Source organism: Selaginella moellendorffii, unplaced genomic scaffold (assembly GCF_000143415.4).
Source record: "Selaginella moellendorffii unplaced genomic scaffold, v1.0 SELMOscaffold_36, whole genome shotgun sequence".
In the NCBI taxonomy this organism is placed as follows: Eukaryota; Viridiplantae; Streptophyta; class Lycopodiopsida; order Selaginellales; family Selaginellaceae; genus Selaginella; species Selaginella moellendorffii.
The window spans coordinates 693,448-708,220 of NW_003314297.1; the positions used below are offsets into that span (position 1 = coordinate 693,448).

At 50.9% G+C, this 14,773-nt stretch overlaps 6 protein-coding genes across 12 annotated transcripts; 1 reads left to right on the forward strand and 5 right to left on the reverse strand.

Moving 5' to 3' along the window:
• Window positions 1–2: 2 nt before the first annotated feature.
• On the reverse strand, window positions 3–1,017 carry LOC9653215 (50S ribosomal protein L4, chloroplastic). Its single transcript, XM_002978153.2, has one exon. It carries the CDS (start codon window positions 988–990, stop codon window positions 61–63), a length of 930 nt encoding a protein of 309 aa, XP_002978199.2. The 5' UTR covers window positions 991–1,017; the 3' UTR covers window positions 3–60.
• A 61-nt stretch (window positions 1,018–1,078) lies between these two features.
• Window positions 1,079–2,926, forward strand: LOC112349128 (pentatricopeptide repeat-containing protein At4g02750-like). The gene is made up of 2 exons (XM_024682919.1): window positions 1,079–1,613; window positions 1,809–2,926. The coding sequence occupies exons 1-2, from the start codon at window positions 1,079–1,081 to the stop codon at window positions 2,924–2,926; spliced, it is 1,653 nt and encodes a 550-aa protein (XP_024538687.1).
• LOC9653216 (probable leucine-rich repeat receptor-like protein kinase At5g63930) lies at window positions 2,827–7,703 on the reverse strand. 3 transcript variants are annotated; one of them, XM_024683198.1, is made up of 4 exons: window positions 7,261–7,703; window positions 3,631–7,205; window positions 3,006–3,486; window positions 2,827–2,938 (listed from the first exon to the last, which is right to left on the reverse strand). In XM_024683198.1, the coding sequence occupies exons 2-3, from the start codon at window positions 7,160–7,162 to the stop codon at window positions 3,059–3,061; spliced, it is 3,960 nt and encodes a 1,319-aa protein (XP_024538966.1). In that variant the 5' UTR covers window positions 7,163–7,205; window positions 7,261–7,703; the 3' UTR covers window positions 2,827–2,938; window positions 3,006–3,058. The 3 variants fall into 3 exon arrangements, with proteins under 3 accessions (XP_024538966.1, XP_024538964.1, XP_024538965.1); XM_024683196.1 differs by having other exon boundaries at window positions 3,006–7,205; XM_024683197.1 differs by having other exon boundaries at window positions 3,006–7,703.
• An 863-nt stretch (window positions 7,704–8,566) lies between these two features.
• On the reverse strand, window positions 8,567–10,566 carry LOC9653217. 4 transcript variants are annotated; one of them, XM_024683208.1, is made up of 8 exons: window positions 10,448–10,566; window positions 9,904–10,386; window positions 9,706–9,846; window positions 9,531–9,644; window positions 9,295–9,468; window positions 9,116–9,231; window positions 8,980–9,048; window positions 8,567–8,881 (listed from the first exon to the last, which is right to left on the reverse strand). In XM_024683208.1, the coding sequence occupies exons 2-7, from the start codon at window positions 10,381–10,383 to the stop codon at window positions 8,994–8,996; spliced, it is 1,080 nt and encodes a 359-aa protein (XP_024538976.1). In that variant the 5' UTR covers window positions 10,384–10,386; window positions 10,448–10,566; the 3' UTR covers window positions 8,567–8,881; window positions 8,980–8,993. The 4 variants fall into 4 exon arrangements, with proteins under 4 accessions (XP_024538976.1, XP_002978201.2, XP_024538975.1 ...); XM_002978155.3 differs by having other exon boundaries at window positions 8,567–8,914; XM_024683207.1 differs by having other exon boundaries at window positions 8,964–9,048.
• Window positions 10,567–10,639: 73 nt separating this feature from the next.
• Window positions 10,640–11,914, reverse strand: LOC9653218 (trafficking protein particle complex subunit 6B). 2 transcript variants are annotated; one of them, XM_024683214.1, is made up of 5 exons: window positions 11,717–11,914; window positions 11,612–11,665; window positions 11,429–11,546; window positions 11,133–11,346; window positions 10,640–11,068 (listed from the first exon to the last, which is right to left on the reverse strand). In XM_024683214.1, exons 1-5 carry the CDS (start codon window positions 11,875–11,877, stop codon window positions 11,040–11,042), a joined length of 576 nt encoding a protein of 191 aa, XP_024538982.1. In that variant the 5' UTR covers window positions 11,878–11,914; the 3' UTR covers window positions 10,640–11,039. The 2 variants fall into 2 exon arrangements, with proteins under 2 accessions (XP_024538982.1, XP_002978202.1); XM_002978156.2 differs by lacking the exon at window positions 11,612–11,665.
• Window positions 11,915–12,006: 92 nt separating this feature from the next.
• On the reverse strand, window positions 12,007–13,064 carry LOC9653219 (RING-H2 finger protein ATL32). Its single transcript, XM_002978157.2, has 3 exons — window positions 12,798–13,064; window positions 12,629–12,729; window positions 12,007–12,532 (listed from the first exon to the last, which is right to left on the reverse strand). Exons 1-3 carry the CDS (start codon window positions 12,987–12,989, stop codon window positions 12,007–12,009), a joined length of 819 nt encoding a protein of 272 aa, XP_002978203.2. The 5' UTR covers window positions 12,990–13,064.
• Between the last annotated feature and the right edge of the window lie 1,709 nt (window positions 13,065–14,773).

Below are 14,773 nucleotides of genomic sequence, written 5' to 3' on the forward strand. Positions count from 1 at the left end.
TGTTTTTAGGGTTCTTCTCAAAATATCCTCTGTTTTAGGGCTCTTGTGAAATCCCCTGTTTCAAGAACTTTGATCTTCTTCGTCGTCGCCTTGATCTTCCTCGATTTCTTCTTCACCATCCTCGTCCTCCTCCTCCTCCTCCTCGCTTTCATCGCTTTCTTCTTCTTCTTCCTCCAGCTGCGATTTCACACCATAGCTTTGATTCAAGTAGTCGATCCCCGAGCTCGTGAAGAGGATCTTGTCCGCGCGAAGAACATCGTAGAGATTCAGGCTCCGCGGCGTCAGCATCTTCACCGTCTTGATGTTCCTGCTCGATTTCTCCAGGAAATCGTTCACATTAGTCGCGAAGATGAGCGAGTGCTTGCTCACGTCCACGCCCCATCTCTCCATCGCCGCCAGGAAGAACTTCGTCTTGGGCTCCGTAAATTTCTCTTCGAAGTCCTCCACCGCGATGGAATCCACCGCCGCGCTCTGGAGAGCCGTGCTGATCGCGAGCCTCTTCTCCTTCTTGTTGATCTTGATCCCCCAGTCCTTGGGCTTGGGCCCAAACACGATCCCTCCGCCAGGCCGCAGTGGCGTTCGCTGCGATCCCCGGCGCGCTCTTCCCGTCCCCTTCTGCTTGTAGGGCTTCCTCCCTCCTCCGCGAACCTCCGCCCTCGTCTTGGTCGACGCTGTGCCGCGCCGGCGATTCTGGAGCTCCGTGATCACGCCCCTGTGGACCAATCCCCGGGCCGTGTGAGCGCTGGCGACCTTGAGATCCAGGAACACCGAGCCCGTGCACTCGCCATCGAAGGAGAAGAGGGGCAGCGTCGCTCCTCCCGACGAGGAAGCCGCCCTAATCGTCGCGTTCCGCCGGGATCGCTCCACATTCTGTGGCGCTGGCGCTGGAATGGCTGCTGGGCTCTGGAAGAACGAGGATCTCACGCTCAATCCCTCGTAGACGACGCACCTGGGATTCCATGCCGGGGAGAGCGTCGTCGCCATAGCCATTAGGGTTCTTGGCAGGGGATAAGGCAATCTGGACCGTTGGAATTCAAACCAGAATGCCGCTCTTCACCGTCCGATCGCGGCGGGAAGAATGGGAGAACGATCCCTTCTCGACGAAGAACGAGCTCTCCTCGCAGCTACTGTCAGATCCGCGGGGAATTCCAAAAGCTTGGCTCGAGGAAGAGAGATCCACTGCCAGATCCTCGCCTCCCCGCACGCCCACAGCAGATTTCTCAGCAATCTCCTCATCGAGATGTATGGGAAATGCGGCAGCGTCGAGGACGCCGAGGCCGTCTACGAGCGAATTCGCGAGCCCAATCTCTTCACCAACAACATCCTGATCGCGTGCTACGCCAGGAACGGGCAATTCCACCGCGCGGAGTCTCTCTTCGATCGGATGCCCCAGAAAGATTCCGTGTCGTGGACAGCGATGATCACGGCCTATTCCAACGCAGCAAAGATCGACCTCGCGAAAAATCTCTTTGATCGCATCCCAGTCCCCAGCCCAGAGTCATGGAACGCCCTCGCCTCAGCATATACTCAAAATGGGCAATTTGATAGAGCGCTCGATCTTCTCAACAAAATGCCCAATAAAGATTTAGTGTCATGGAATTCTATCATAACAGGTCTAGCCCAAAGCGGGCAGATCGAACTCGCGAGAAAGGTGTTTGATCAAATGGAAAGAAAGAACATTGTCTCCTGGAACACCATAATCACGGCATATGCCCAAAGTCGGGATCATTCTCAAGCCAAGAGCCTCTTTGATCGAATGCCAGAGAGGAATTCCACATCCTGGAACGTCCTCATCACGTCATACACAGAGAGGGGAGACCTCAATCGTGCTAAAACTCTTTTCGATTCAATGCCCAAGAGCGATGATCTCACTGCCTGGAACTCAATGCTCGCCGGCTATGCCGCACGGGGCAATCTCCAAGAATCCATCGCCCTATTCCAGCGGATGCCCGCGAAAGATACCACCTCGTGGACCAATCTTGTCCTTTCACACATCAGTAGGGGTGATCTCCGCGGCGCACAAACAACATACCAGCAAATGCCCCAAAAATCCACACACTCATCCACCACAATCCTCACCGCTTTTGCCCAGCGCGGAGATCTCACCTCCGCCGAATACATCTTCACCCACATAACACCGCCGGACACGGCCGCCCGCAACGCGATGCTCGCGGCATATTCGCTCAACGGTCACCTGGAAGATGCCCGGCGAATATTCGACGCCATGCCCGACCGGGACGCTATCTCCTGGACCTCGCTCATCTCCGCCTACGCGGCGCGCTCGGAGGCGCTGGTGCTCTTCGCGAGGATGGATCTGGAGGGCGCCGCGATCGATCGAGTCGCGCTCGTTGCCATCGCCGACGCCTGCGCGGACCTCTCACGGGGGAGGATGATCCACTCGGAGATCCGTGCCATGGGCTTCCACCGCGACCGCCGGGTGGGCACCGCGCTGATCACGATGTACTCTCGGTCCGGCAGCTTGGAGGAGGCGGCGTTGATCTTCGAGGATTTGCCCGAGAGAGACGCCCAGTGCTGGAACTCGATGATGGCGGCGTATGCCCAGCTCGGGCATATCATCCAGGCCGTCCGTCTCGCCCAACTCATGTGCCTCGACGGTGTGAGATGGGACGGAGTGACGCTGCTGTGCCTCCTCTCGAGCTGCAGCCATGGAGGAGCCTTCCAGATCGGGTACGAGCTCTTCCGCTCGGCAAGCACGGATTTTTCCGTCGCGAGGGGCGCGGATCACTACGGCTGCATGGTCGATCTCCTGGGACGAGCCGGATGGATGGAGCAAGCCCAGGAGCTGCTGGACTCGATGCCTTTCGTGCCAGATCTCGCGGCCTGGACGAGCTTCATAACTTCCGGAGTAACACATCACGGCACCAAAGTTTCCAGATCTGGCCAAGCCATTGTTTCGCAAAGCTGATCATCGCTCATCCTGCAAGAGCACACAATCATTAGTAAAGAGAGAGAAAGAATGCTAAACTTCCAGAAACCACGCGTACCTGGAAAGTCTGCCATTTCATGATCACCACCATGCCTTTTATGTCGAAGGCTCTCATAACTGGTGTCCTGCCCCTGTCGCGCTGACGCTGCCGCTGCTGCTATCCGACGGCTCCAGGATTTCCATCAAGTCGGCACAGTCGATCGACACTATCCAGTTCTCCTGCTTCACTTGCTTGAGCTTGTCCACAACCTCGCGCATGCTCGGCCTGTCCCCGAGCGACGAGCTCGTACACATGAGTGCCGCCTTGAGCACCAGCAGCATCTCCAGCCTCTCCGTCCGGGACACCTTTTGGAGCAGCGGGTCGATGAGATCGTCCACGCTCGCCTTCTGGCTGATCCTCAGCCGCACCCAGCTTACAATGTCCACGCCGTCTGGAAAAGTTGGATCCACAGGGAGCTTGCCAGTCACCAGCTCCATGAGAACCACTCCAAAGCTGTAGATGTCCGTCTTCTCCGACGCACGCATTGTGTACGCGTACTCTGCAAGGAAACAGAAAGCCATGAGAACACCGCTGGATAGATAGAGAACTTGCAAATCTAAACAGCAAGGAGAAAAAACGGAAGAACAGGCAACAGGCATAATAGCACTTCGACACAATGAAGAAACATTACGGAAGTACGTACCTGGAGCGATGTAACCATAGGATCCCGCGAAAACGGACAGTGTGTGAGAGCTGCTGCTGCTGTCAATGATCTTGGCCAGGCCAAAGTCGCCTAGGTGCGGCTCATCCCGGGAGTCCAGCAAGACGTTGTTGGACTTGATATCACGATGAACGATCCGCGGAGCACAGTCGTGATGCAAGTAAGCGATCCCTTCGGCAATACCAACGGCAATCCGGTGTCTCGACTCCCAATCTAAAACACCCGCATTGTTCTTCTCGGTACAGGCCGACCCGTGTAACCGATCAAACAAGCTTCCGTTGGGCATGTAGTCGTAGACGAGCAAGTTGACGCCTTTGTGCGAACAGAAGCCGACGAGGCGGACGAGGTGCCTGTGCCGGATCTTGCCCAGAGTCGAGACCTCGCGGAGAAAGCTCTTGTCCTGCGTCGGATCTCCATCTCCGGCGACGTCAACTTTCTTCACGGCCAGAACTTCGCCCGATGGTAGAATCGCCTTATACACTGTTCCGAATCCACCACTTCCGATGATGTTGAGATCGCTGAGCGAGTCCGTGGCTTGCATCAGATCGCTGAAAGTGAGCTGCCTGCTGAGCATCGGGAACAACCTGTGATCCTTGTAGAACTTTGTGGAAGCAGCGAGACGAATCCTGCCACGGTCTCGCTTGTAGAAGACGAGAATATAGATGGCGGATCCCAGAGTGACGAGAGCGACGAGCGAGCACACCAGCGACGCGATTAGAACGATCCGGTGTTTTTTTCGATGAGGTGGCCTGCTTCCGCTGGAAGTCGTAGAGCCCGGATCGCTGGACGAACCTTTGCATGCTGGGAGGAGAATGACTTTGCTCTTGCTGGAAGTGGACGAGGATGACAAACTCTCGCTGCAAAGATCCCTGTTGTTGGAGAAGGAACTCTGCGTCATTCGATCGAAGACCGGGCCGCTAGGAACAGGCCCCGAGAGGTTGTTGGACGAGAGGTTGAGCGACAAGAGGCTGATCATGTTGTTCGCCAGGGACTCCGGGATCGTTCCAGAGATCGCGTTGCTGGACAGATTCAAGACCTCCAGCTTGGAGAGCATGCCGAGCTCCGGAGGGATGCTGCCGTTGAGCCGATTGAAGCTAAGATCCAGCGACGTTTGCAAGTTCTGGAGCTTTCCCAGCTCTCGCGGGATCCCGCCCTGGAGACTGTTGCGGGAGAGGTTTACCTCGAGCAGCAATCCACAGTTTCCAATGGACGCTGGAATCTGCCCCTCCAGATCGTTCCCTTGGAGCTCCAAGAACTGGAGCGACTGGAGAATCCCTAGCGCCGCCGGAATCCTCCCGCTCAGCCTGTTCTCCGCGAGCTTGAGCGTCGAGATTTTGGGGCAGCCGCTGATGATCGAGCCAGGGATTTCGCCGATGAGCTCGTTCTGGGACAGATCAAGCTCCCCCAGCTGCTTGAGGCCGCCGATCTCCTCTGGAATCCTACCTTGGAGCCGATTTCCATTCAGCTTGATGTGCGTGAGATTCTTGCAGCTCGCGAGAATCGATGGAATGGCCCCGGCCAAGCGATTGAAGCTGAGATCCACGAAAGAGAGAGCCGTGATGTTCCCCAGCTCCGCCGGAATCAAACCCTCGATCTTGTTCCCGCCCAAACGAAGCCTCCACAGAGTTGAGGATATTCCCAGGCTAGGAGGGATATTCCCGCCAATGCCATTGTCCGTTAGATCAAGAACCTGGAGCGCGCCCGACGATCCAAGAAGTGGAGGGATTTTCCCGCCGAGGAGATTATCGGAGAGATTGATCGTCGTGAGGTTGTGGCAGCAGCTGGCGATGGATTCCGGCACGGCACCAGTGAGATTGTTCTGGTAGAGCAGCAGCATCTCCAGATCGGCCATGGCGCTCGTTAGGTCTTGGGGAATCGCCCCGGAGAGGCTGTTCTCCGCAAGATCGAGCTTGCGCATCTTGGCGCACCTCGCCATAGGCGCCGGGATCGATCCAGACAGCCGATTCCTTCGCAGATGGAGAAACGTGAGCGCGCCAAGGCCGCCGATCGAGCTAGGGATGGCGCCGTCGAGGAGATTCTCGGAGAGATCCAGCAACGTCAGCTTGGAGCAGCTACCGATCGAGGCTGGAATATTGCCGCTGAGCTTATTGCGGTAGAGGTAGAGCTCATCGAGCTGCTCGAGCGAGCCGATCGAGGCCGGGATGGATCCGTTGAGCTGGTTCTCATACAGCGCCAGCACTGCCAGGTTCTTGCATGATCCGATCTCCTCCGGTATCGACCCCGTCAGTGAATTCGATTGGAGCACCAGGTCCGTGAGCATCGATAATCTCCCGATCGACGCCGGGATCGTCCCTGTGAGCCGATTGCTCGAGAGATCCAGCCGCTGCAAGCTCCTGCATTCCCCGATCTCTCCAGGAATCTCGCCGCTGAGCCGGTTGGATCCCAGGAAGAGCTGCTCCAGCCTCGCCAGGCCACCGATCGAGGACGGGATTTCTCCTGATAGTTGATTCATCGATAGCGCCAAGTTCTCCAGGCTAGCCAAGCTTCCAATCCAGTCCGGGATGGGCCCCGAGATGGAATTCTCGGATAGATCCAGCGTCTCCAGCGCCGCGAGCTTGGCCAGGGAGTCGGGCAGCTGGCCCGTGAGATCGTTGCCCTGAAGATTGAGGTAGACGAGCTGACGGCACTGCCCGACCTCCTCGGGGACGCTACCGGACAGCGAGTTATTAAATATGGAGAGCGTTTGAAGAGCCGCGAGGTCCGAGATGCCGCGCGGTATGGGGCCGGTGAGGCGATTTTCGGACAGCCCGAGGACGGTGAGCTGGCGGCACTGTGTGACCTCGGGCGGTATACCGCCGGAGAGGTTGTTGTAATGGAGCATCAGCGACTCGAGGGCGACGAGCTGGCCGATGCCGCGCGGTATGCCGCCGGAGAGCTCGCAGTTGGCGAGGCCCAGGATCTGGAGAGAGTGGAGGCCTGCGATCGAGTCTGGGATTGGGCCGGAGAAGAGATTGTCGCCTGCGCGGAGGACTTGGAGCGTGGAGAGGCGGCCGATCTCGCTGGGAATGGAGCCCGAGAGCAAATTGGAGTAGACGAGGAGCTCGGTCAGTAGCGTGGCGTTGGCGATGGAAGCTGGGAGTGGTCCTGTGAGGCTGTTCTCGTTGAGGCGCAGGCTGCGAAGGCTGGCGGGTAATTGCGAAGGCATCGGCCCCGAAAAGGAGTTATTGGAGAGATCGAGAAGCTCCAGCTTGTCGAGGTGGGCGATTGCCGACGAGGAGATCGAGCCGGTGAGAGACGTGGAGGTGAGATTGATGGCGGTGACTCGAGCGTGATCACTGCAGGAAATCCCGGACCACGAACAGGGGTCGCTGCTGCTGGTGCTGCCATTTCGGTGACGATCCGGAGGAATCCAGTCGCCGGTGGCGTTCAAAGGGTCGGCTTGGAACCCGGCCTTGAGCTCCAGCAGCCATTGCAAGTCCGGCGAGGAAGAAGCTCCAGTGGCAGCGATCGCGAAGAAGGTGGCCAGAGCAGCGAAGAAGACCATCGAGCCCATCGGTGATCGCTCCCTCAAAACCGAGCTACATTGCGAACGCGATCTACACACGGACAGAGCTCAATCACTACTCTCGAATCTTCAGTGACACCACTTACCAGGACGATTCTCCTTGGTGACCTTTCCAGAGTTCTTGGCGGAAGAGCGAGCGGAGATTTTTTTCCAGTGGAAGAATAATCTTGACGAAGATGACCTTGGAGGAGGAATGAAGGCGCAGACTCAAAGAAAGCGGTGGGTGAAACGCATCAAAGTCCAATGCGATTTCAACGCGCCAGCATTGAATGAAAGGGTTTGGTGTCACCCCAGAGCAGCAAATGCCTGCGTCGGGCAACGCAAAACCATGGCAAGCAAAGGCTCTCTTTCTCGTCGCTCCTGTTTTTTTTCTCCTTAGTATTTATCGCGCCCTCCAGCCTGTCCGGGTTCGAATCCGTCCAAGCGCAGGGGATTTTGCTTTTCTGTTAAGCCGTTTCCAGTCAACTTTTTAGGTTTGAACTTGTTTTTGTCCCTTTAGGGTTTTTGCGAATGATAAAGCTGTCTCTTCTCTGTGGCTAGCTTTTGAAGACTTCGTGTTTTAGGTGGGGACTTCCTTTTGACAGTGAAGAAAGACGAAGAAGATGGTGAATTCTTACAATGTCAATGCATTGCCAGAGCTAAGATTGAGATTGCTATAGAAGTAGCAACATAGCGGAGAATGCGCTTATAATTCTTCTGAGACCTAGACATCCATGATCGAATTGGAATCGGGAATATTCTCTTGTTGCCATCAACTTTTGACCGACCAAGTTGGCCAAGAACCAGAATCCCCGCTGACCGGCTCGGGATTAGCAAATCTCGTTTTCTTTATTATTATCATAGATAGTTCTTTGCCTTCGATCTCACTCCACCGGGGAAAAAGAGCGGCAAAAAAAAAACCATAGGGAATCTAACGAAATGTCTAAACAAGAAACATGTATAATCATCACATGAATGTTGGTTCTATTCCATTCCTTAAAAGCCTATCAATCCAACACAAAACTCCATATCAAAAGCTTATTATACGTTTTGCGCAGCATCGCGATCCGCCAGCGCTCGAGGCGCGTGCCGCATTCACTCGAGAGCGGGGATATTCGCGGGAATCCTCACGTGCTCACTTGAATGTACACGCTAGACAAGACCCCTGGGGAATATTCGCCGCCGCCTGGCGGGGCATCGCTTTTGGCCAGGTGTCCGCCGTGCACGCGCAATCATAAATTGTGGCCGGAATATGACGGAATGTGTGCGACACGTCGCTCTTCCGGCAGGTGGGGTGCCACGCCACGCCCACGTGTCACTGCCACGTCATGGTGCCTGGCCAGAAGTGGCATCGCATGGTTGCACCATCATGGGGCCCCATTCCATAAGAAGCCTCGTGCGCGCGCATGCATGGGCATGGCATTTGGAGTGAGATTTTGTTTTACCACCTCACGAGGACGATTTCCAAGTTCTCTTTTTTTTTTTCCAGTTTCCGAAAAAATTGTTGCCTCTGCCGGGGAAGCTCGATCTTTTCTTGCAGCCAGGGATCATCCAATTTCCAAGGTTTTCTTCCGTGAGATCAATCAACCTCGAATCCCCGCTTGCCAGGAGCTATAGGGCTACCTAGAGCTTTCTGATAACCACCGCGCATTGTGATGAGGAGATCTTTGCTTCAAAGAGAAGTGAAGCTAATCCTCAAGTTTGTGCTATTTACTTTGTAAGAGCTTTCTGCAAACCACCGCGCATTGTGATGAGTGAGATCTTTGCTTCAAAGAGAAGTGAAGCTAATCCTCAAGTTTGTGATATTTACTTTATAAATGGCCTACCAAAACTTTGGTTTTCAGCTCTTCTCAGCATCTTCAGAGCTCCGTGCTTCAGCCTTCTCATTCGAGTACCTGGTTATGAGAAAACAACGCGATTAGATGTGAGCAAAAACGAGCGAAAAGAGCTTCCCGCACTCACATAGATAGAATTGTCACCCAGACTAGCTCCACGCAATCCACCCAAAGCAGTCTCTGCTCCACTGGGATGAGACCATAAGTTACCAGGTGCGCAAATGGCCAAAGTTTCCAGCCGGCCTGTGTAAGGTGACGATTCATGAGAACTAGATTCTTTTGTGGATTGAGGAAGAGGAACTATACCGTGAGGAGTGGAAAGAACGTCGATCTAAGCTCAGACACAATTGTCACTGGGTTCTCTAAACGCAAGAGGCCGAGTGTGATGAAATACACGCTGTTCCAAAACGCTGACCAAATTGTTTGATCAAACCCGACCTTGAGGGGTACAACCCACCACTCCTTGAACGGAAAGAGAGCCTGCAATTTGCAATCTACGTAAGCTTTTGACTGAAACTCGATCAACACGGAAGAAGACGGACCTCACAAACATGGTAATAGTAATGCGAAAGTGATCCATGCAAGCAAAATCCCACAAGTCCGGATCTTAACATTCGCGTTCGACTGAAATCTAGCACAGGTTTTCCTTCGTAGCACTGAAAGGTACAGAGATGTTTAGCACAAGGAAAATGAAAAAGCATCAAAGTTTTGAAGTACCTGAGCCATCCAGTCACCGATCGAGTAAACGATGCCACTGATCATCATCTTCGCAAGAACGGGGTGGCTCCTGAGAGCCTCCTCGTACGCACTCCAGTTATGAACTGGCGCGTACTTGATGATCTCATAGAAAGTCCATCCCTGGAGGAAAAGAAACGTTTGAGATACGAGTTGACAAAGCTAACACAAAAAACTTACTTGCCAGTAGTCCTGATCCACCGTCACGATTTTTCCAAGAGCATAAGCCGCGGCTGCTGCTATCAAGCTCGCATTTAAAAATCTGTCCACTTGACGATCTTTGTCAGTCACAACGGAAGAAGGAGAAGCAACCAAAACTTGGACGTCCTGTTGAGACCCAGACGAAAATTCGAGCGAGTAGGAGCTTCCAGAATTCACTGGCTGGGGACGGGTTTCCGGAAGAACTTCCACTTCTTGTAGTGTAAGTGGAAGACTAGTTTCCGAAGGACTGGTTTCTACAGTCTCGGGTTCCACCATGGTTGCCCGTGTGGATACTTTTGTCTTTCCGTGACGTAGTGACGCCGATTTACGAACCGCGGATGAGCAGTAGCTCGAGGATGTGAAATTCCCGGACAGCAGCCGCTCGATCGAGCCGGCATTCTTGATTTTGGCCTTTGGAATCACCCGCAACGAAATCCCAGGAAGATTGAGAGATTCCATGCCCTGGAGACAGCAAAATCTAGAGTCAAATCCGCCCTAAGAGGAAGAAGATCCCTCTCCATACCTGCTGTATCGCTCAGCGCAATCCACAGCGTGACAAATCGCGGCCGCCAGGAGCTCCAAGAAGAGACTGAGAGAAGGCGCGAGCGGCGTGAGAAAAGCATGAGAGGGCTGGGACAGTCTCAAACATATTTATGTGCTGGATAGAGTCACGTATCGACGGACAAGATCTCGCCACGGTATCATATTTTATGGAAAACCTTGTGAATGTGATTAAATTCCACAAGGCTTGGGATATAACATTGTATCCAATCTTCGATATTTGATTTTTCCATGGTCTATGTGTGAAGGCTGTAGTTCGCCACAAGGCACCAATCACGCCTAGCCCCATATTCGTATGGCTGCCTCGTATTGTCAAACTTCTATTGAATGATACCTCTCTAGGACCACCAAAGATTCTGGCATATTGTCGTTTGGCTGCCACGTAGCTCAGAAACACGGCCTCGTACCTCTGGAAAACGGCCACGACAGCGCTTGTATGAATTCTCTGGATCATTCCTTGTATATATCTAGTAGCTTCTTCGATCTTTGCGAGAATTTTACGCTCTGGAAGGAAAATGGAGGACACGACACGAAATGCTTACTTCTCTGTCTAGTTAGACTTTGATCCGGATGATGAAGGAGCCTGATTCAAGAGAAGAGGTGAAAAGATTAGACAAGCAAGAGAAAGAGTGGAGTCCTCTACTTACAAGCAGGCAAGGCGGCGATCTCTGCCGAAACCGCGCATGGAACGCCGAGATTCGTGAGAGCTCCACGGATCAATCCGCAAGGGAAGTAGAGATACTTTCCTCCGGCTTGGGCTGCGGCGAGCGTGGTGTTGTTGGCTTCCGAGGGAGTGAGAGGCGAGTCCACGGAGATGCGAGTTAGCCATCTAAAGCGAGTGTCTTGCAGAACAAACACGCCCTGGGAGTTATCACACAAAAGAGGAAAACAAAACCAGCAATGGATGAGAGAGCGAGAAAAACTAAAGTTTGTTTTTGCGTACCCGGTGATTTGTTTTGAGATTGTCAATCTGCTTCTTGAAAACCTCCGCCCAGAAATCCTTGCATATGAACTTGATGACTTCCAAGTGATCTGTGAATCGCGGACGATCTCTTGTGTATCTGGAAAGAGGAAAAAAGATAGAAGAAAAAACCACCTTCTTGAGATTTATACATTTGGAACTTACAAGATCAATCCAAAAGGAAAATTCACGCAAGCAAGCAGATCCACTGGAACCAATCTAAGCAGATCAAGCCACATTCCTCGCAAGCATTTGAGCAGAAAATTTTACCTCTCCGCGAGCTGCTGTCCCACCTGGAAGCCGATCGCCTCGATCCGGCGAGCGGCCAGATCCGGCTTGGAAGAATGTAGCCTGTCGCAGTAAGTCGCCACCATCTCCATCGTGATTCCATCCAGGCAGCTCTCCGCGACCTCGCGCGATCCAGCCCTCATTCTCAAGAACCCTAAATTTCAAAACGTCTTGAAATTTTTGCTTATGACCTAAAGAGCGGCTCCTTAGATCAATGCCGATATTGATCGTTACCTCTCATCTTGAAATTTTTCTTATGACCTAAGAGAGAGCTAGATTGTGGATGGCCCCTCCGATCCCGGCGAGCGCCCAGCGCTCCTCAAATCAATGCTGATATTGATCGTTACCTCTGCCGCATTGCTCGATTCTCCAGCACCGGAGTTCTTCCTCCAGTACCTCAGGTTCCATCGGTCCTTCGATGCTGATTGGCGCCTCGGATTAGGGACTCTCACCACCGCGCTCGATCTGTCCATGGCTCGATTTGCTGGATTTGCCACTGGCTGGCGCGGGATGACGATGTCCTCGCCCTCGCCCGTGTGGAAGGAGCTGAGGGAGCTCCTGGCGGACTGGATTTCGGGGCTGGAGAAGCGCAGCATGGGGCTGGGATGGAGCGGATCGAGCGTGTCGCCTCCGTGGTTCGTGCCGTCGGGAGATTCTCGCAAGCTCATCCGGCACACCGGGCACGTCGCGTTTTGGCGCAGCCAGTGATCGATACACTCGACGTGGAAGCTGTGCGTGCACCAGGGAAGAACTCGCAGCGCATTGCCTGTATGAAATTCTTCCAGGCAGATGGGACACCTTTGATGTGAAGGTTTTTTGTTTGGTTTGATCGATCCAGAGAAGAATCACGAGCAGTATCATGGATGAGTGGAAGAATCGAGAAATTAATCTTACTTCTTGGGCGGTCCTGTTTGCTGTGCTTGCTGCAGAGATTGGTGGATGATGATCGGAAGCGATGCGATGACGCATGGTTCCAATCCATTCAATGTCCTGACCTACAAATTCGTGGATCTCTTGTTCATCATCTTAGAAAGAAGTAAGAACTGTAAGCTCTCAATCTTACTGATGTGTTCTCGCTATCAGTTTCATGGGACGGGGGGGAGGATCGCAAGCAGCAGACGAGCTTGATGACGAAATAGAGGACAAGGACGGCGGCGCCAAAGAATCCGACCAGCGTGAAGGCGCCCCCAATTGAAGCTCCCAACCACATCGAGATGGCACTGGGGAGCCAGGGCAGCACATACAAGCAGTGCATTGCTTCACGACAAGGCCTGAGCTTTGGAAGATCCCATTCACCATGTTGAAGTGGGAATATTCATGAAATCTATGAGCTCTAAATAATTGCATTTTCTAAAAGAAAAATAATTTATTGCATTAATAGTTGAATTAGTTTTAATCAATAAACTAAGGTTTTAAGTTAATTGAATATACATATTTCTTCTGTATTCCATGTATTCACCAGTTTTTATTATTCTAAAAAGTGCTTGGATTTATGCTTTTGGTTTAAATCTATCTTTTACAACATTTATTTTTGTAAGTTTTCTATTTCTTTTCTTTTGAATTTTTTATTTTCATTCGTCCTCCTTTGTAACAACCTCCTCCTATAACTTTGGAGTAGCAATTAATATAATTACTCAATGGTGATGGTGATGTTTATAGTGTGTGGTGTAAATCCTTCTACTTTTATTACCAATCCTTAATATGTACTATTAATCAAATGGTATCATCATTTATTAGGGATGATATGTACCATTAATTTAATCATTTTACTGTGATTGCCATTTATCATTATTAAAATGATGTTTGGTGTTTGCAAGAGTTTTCCATATATATTTAAACGATGGCATTATAGTGCTACAATATTTTGAGCACAACTACTTATACAGATTGGAGCCTTCTCCCAATATTTTCAAATGTATGCTTAGACATATTGACAATTGTGATGATGCCTTTCAATAATTACATCATGTTTGCTAGGGGCTTTATGTCAATTATGCAATTTAGTGTTTGTTTTTGAAGCTTTTAATTTTCATGTAGCTTGTATCAAATATGTCAAAGCGAATCAAGTTGAAAATATTGTAGCTAACATTTCATCAAAATCTTAATAGAACTTATACACTTGTTTTAGCCATTATATTGATGCTCTTTAATTGGCATGATGTTAGGAGACATCACTTCTCCCACTTATAACTGTATATGCTTGAACTCCACTTCCCATGGAAGATGCTTTTGTTCTAATAGAAATTAACACTACTATTGATTGTGTTCAAAAATAAAAGCAAAGACATGTGTGTCTTTGATATATACTATTAAACATATGATGAGGTTGGCTATATGTATTGGTGTTGTTTGCATTTCCCGAATTGACATTCTCTATTTTCTAGATGGCCTTAGCGTCAACAACATTATAATCATAATATTGTGGTGAAAGGTTTGAACACGAAGATTCTTCAGGGAAATAAGGAGTTATATAAGTAGTAGAGGTTTTTTATATAAATAAATCAATGACCCCTCCATCCTTATTTTGGGAGTACCATCAACATTTGGCATTGATTCATCTAGTATTCACTTTCTAAGTTTTTTTTTCATAACAAAAGGTTTTGTATTATCCTTTTTATATTGGTCAATATAGGTGTGACTTTATCTTCTAATACTCATTATGTTTTCTCACAGTCCCTAAGTCAGGAATAAGATTTATGGAGGTGGTGAGTGAGACTCTTCCAAGTGGTCAAAGGTCTATTGTTTAAAATTATATCATGCAGCTATAAGCGACTAAATTTTCTATTCTACTTTAATTACTTAACTACACTTCCGACCACTTGGAGAAGTCTCACTTACAACCTCCATAAATTCTATTCTAGACTTGAGGACTTTCTAACCCCATAAATGGCATTTATGCCACTTAGCTTTTGCACTTTGTCCAAATGCTCTATATGTCCGATTTTATGACTAACATTCAAAAGTACCCCTAACATATCAACCCATTACGCTAAGGTTATGCCCATTCCCTTTTATCACATTGATGATCCAACACCACTT

Bases quoted from the DNA above. Each gene is read 5' to 3' on its own strand.
- LOC9653218 (XM_024683214.1), bottom strand. From the start codon at position 11,877: ATGAGGGCTGGATCGCGCGAGGTCGCGGAGAGCTGCCTGGATGGAATC. The intron at 11,666-11,716 runs GTAAAATTTTCT...TGATCTGCTTAG, and splicing joins GGACAGCAGCTCGCGGAGAG to ATTGGTTCCAGTGGATCTGC. The intron at 11,347-11,428 runs GTACGCAAAAAC...GATAACTCCCAG, and splicing joins ATCTCAAAACAAATCACCGG to GGCGTGTTTGTTCTGCAAGA.
- LOC9653216 (XM_024683196.1), bottom strand. From the start codon at position 7,162: ATGGGCTCGATGGTCTTCTTCGCTGCTCTGGCCACCTTCTTCGCGATC.
- LOC9653217 (XM_024683208.1), bottom strand. From the start codon at position 10,383: ATGGAATCTCTCAATCTTCCTGGGATTTCGTTGCGGGTGATTCCAAAG. The intron at 9,847-9,903 runs GTAAGTTTTTTG...CTTTTCCTCCAG, and splicing joins TGGATCAGGACTACTGGCAA to GGATGGACTTTCTATGAGAT. The intron at 9,049-9,115 runs GTGAGTGCGGGA...TCTCATAACCAG, and splicing joins TGGGTGACAATTCTATCTAT to GTACTCGAATGAGAAGGCTG.
- LOC112349128 (XM_024682919.1), top strand. From the start codon at position 1,079: ATGGGAGAACGATCCCTTCTCGACGAAGAACGAGCTCTCCTCGCAGCT. The intron at 1,614-1,808 runs GTCTAGCCCAAA...CGTCATACACAG, and splicing joins ATGGAATTCTATCATAACAG to AGAGGGGAGACCTCAATCGT.
- LOC9653219 (XM_002978157.2), bottom strand. From the start codon at position 12,989: ATGCACTGCTTGTATGTGCTGCCCTGGCTCCCCAGTGCCATCTCGATG. The intron at 12,730-12,797 runs GTAAGATTGAGA...ACGAATTTGTAG, and splicing joins CTGATAGCGAGAACACATCA to GTCAGGACATTGAATGGATT. The intron at 12,533-12,628 runs GTAAGATTAATT...TTCACATCAAAG, and splicing joins CAAACAGGACCGCCCAAGAA to GTGTCCCATCTGCCTGGAAG.
- LOC9653215 (XM_002978153.2), bottom strand. From the start codon at position 990: ATGGCTATGGCGACGACGCTCTCCCCGGCATGGAATCCCAGGTGCGTC.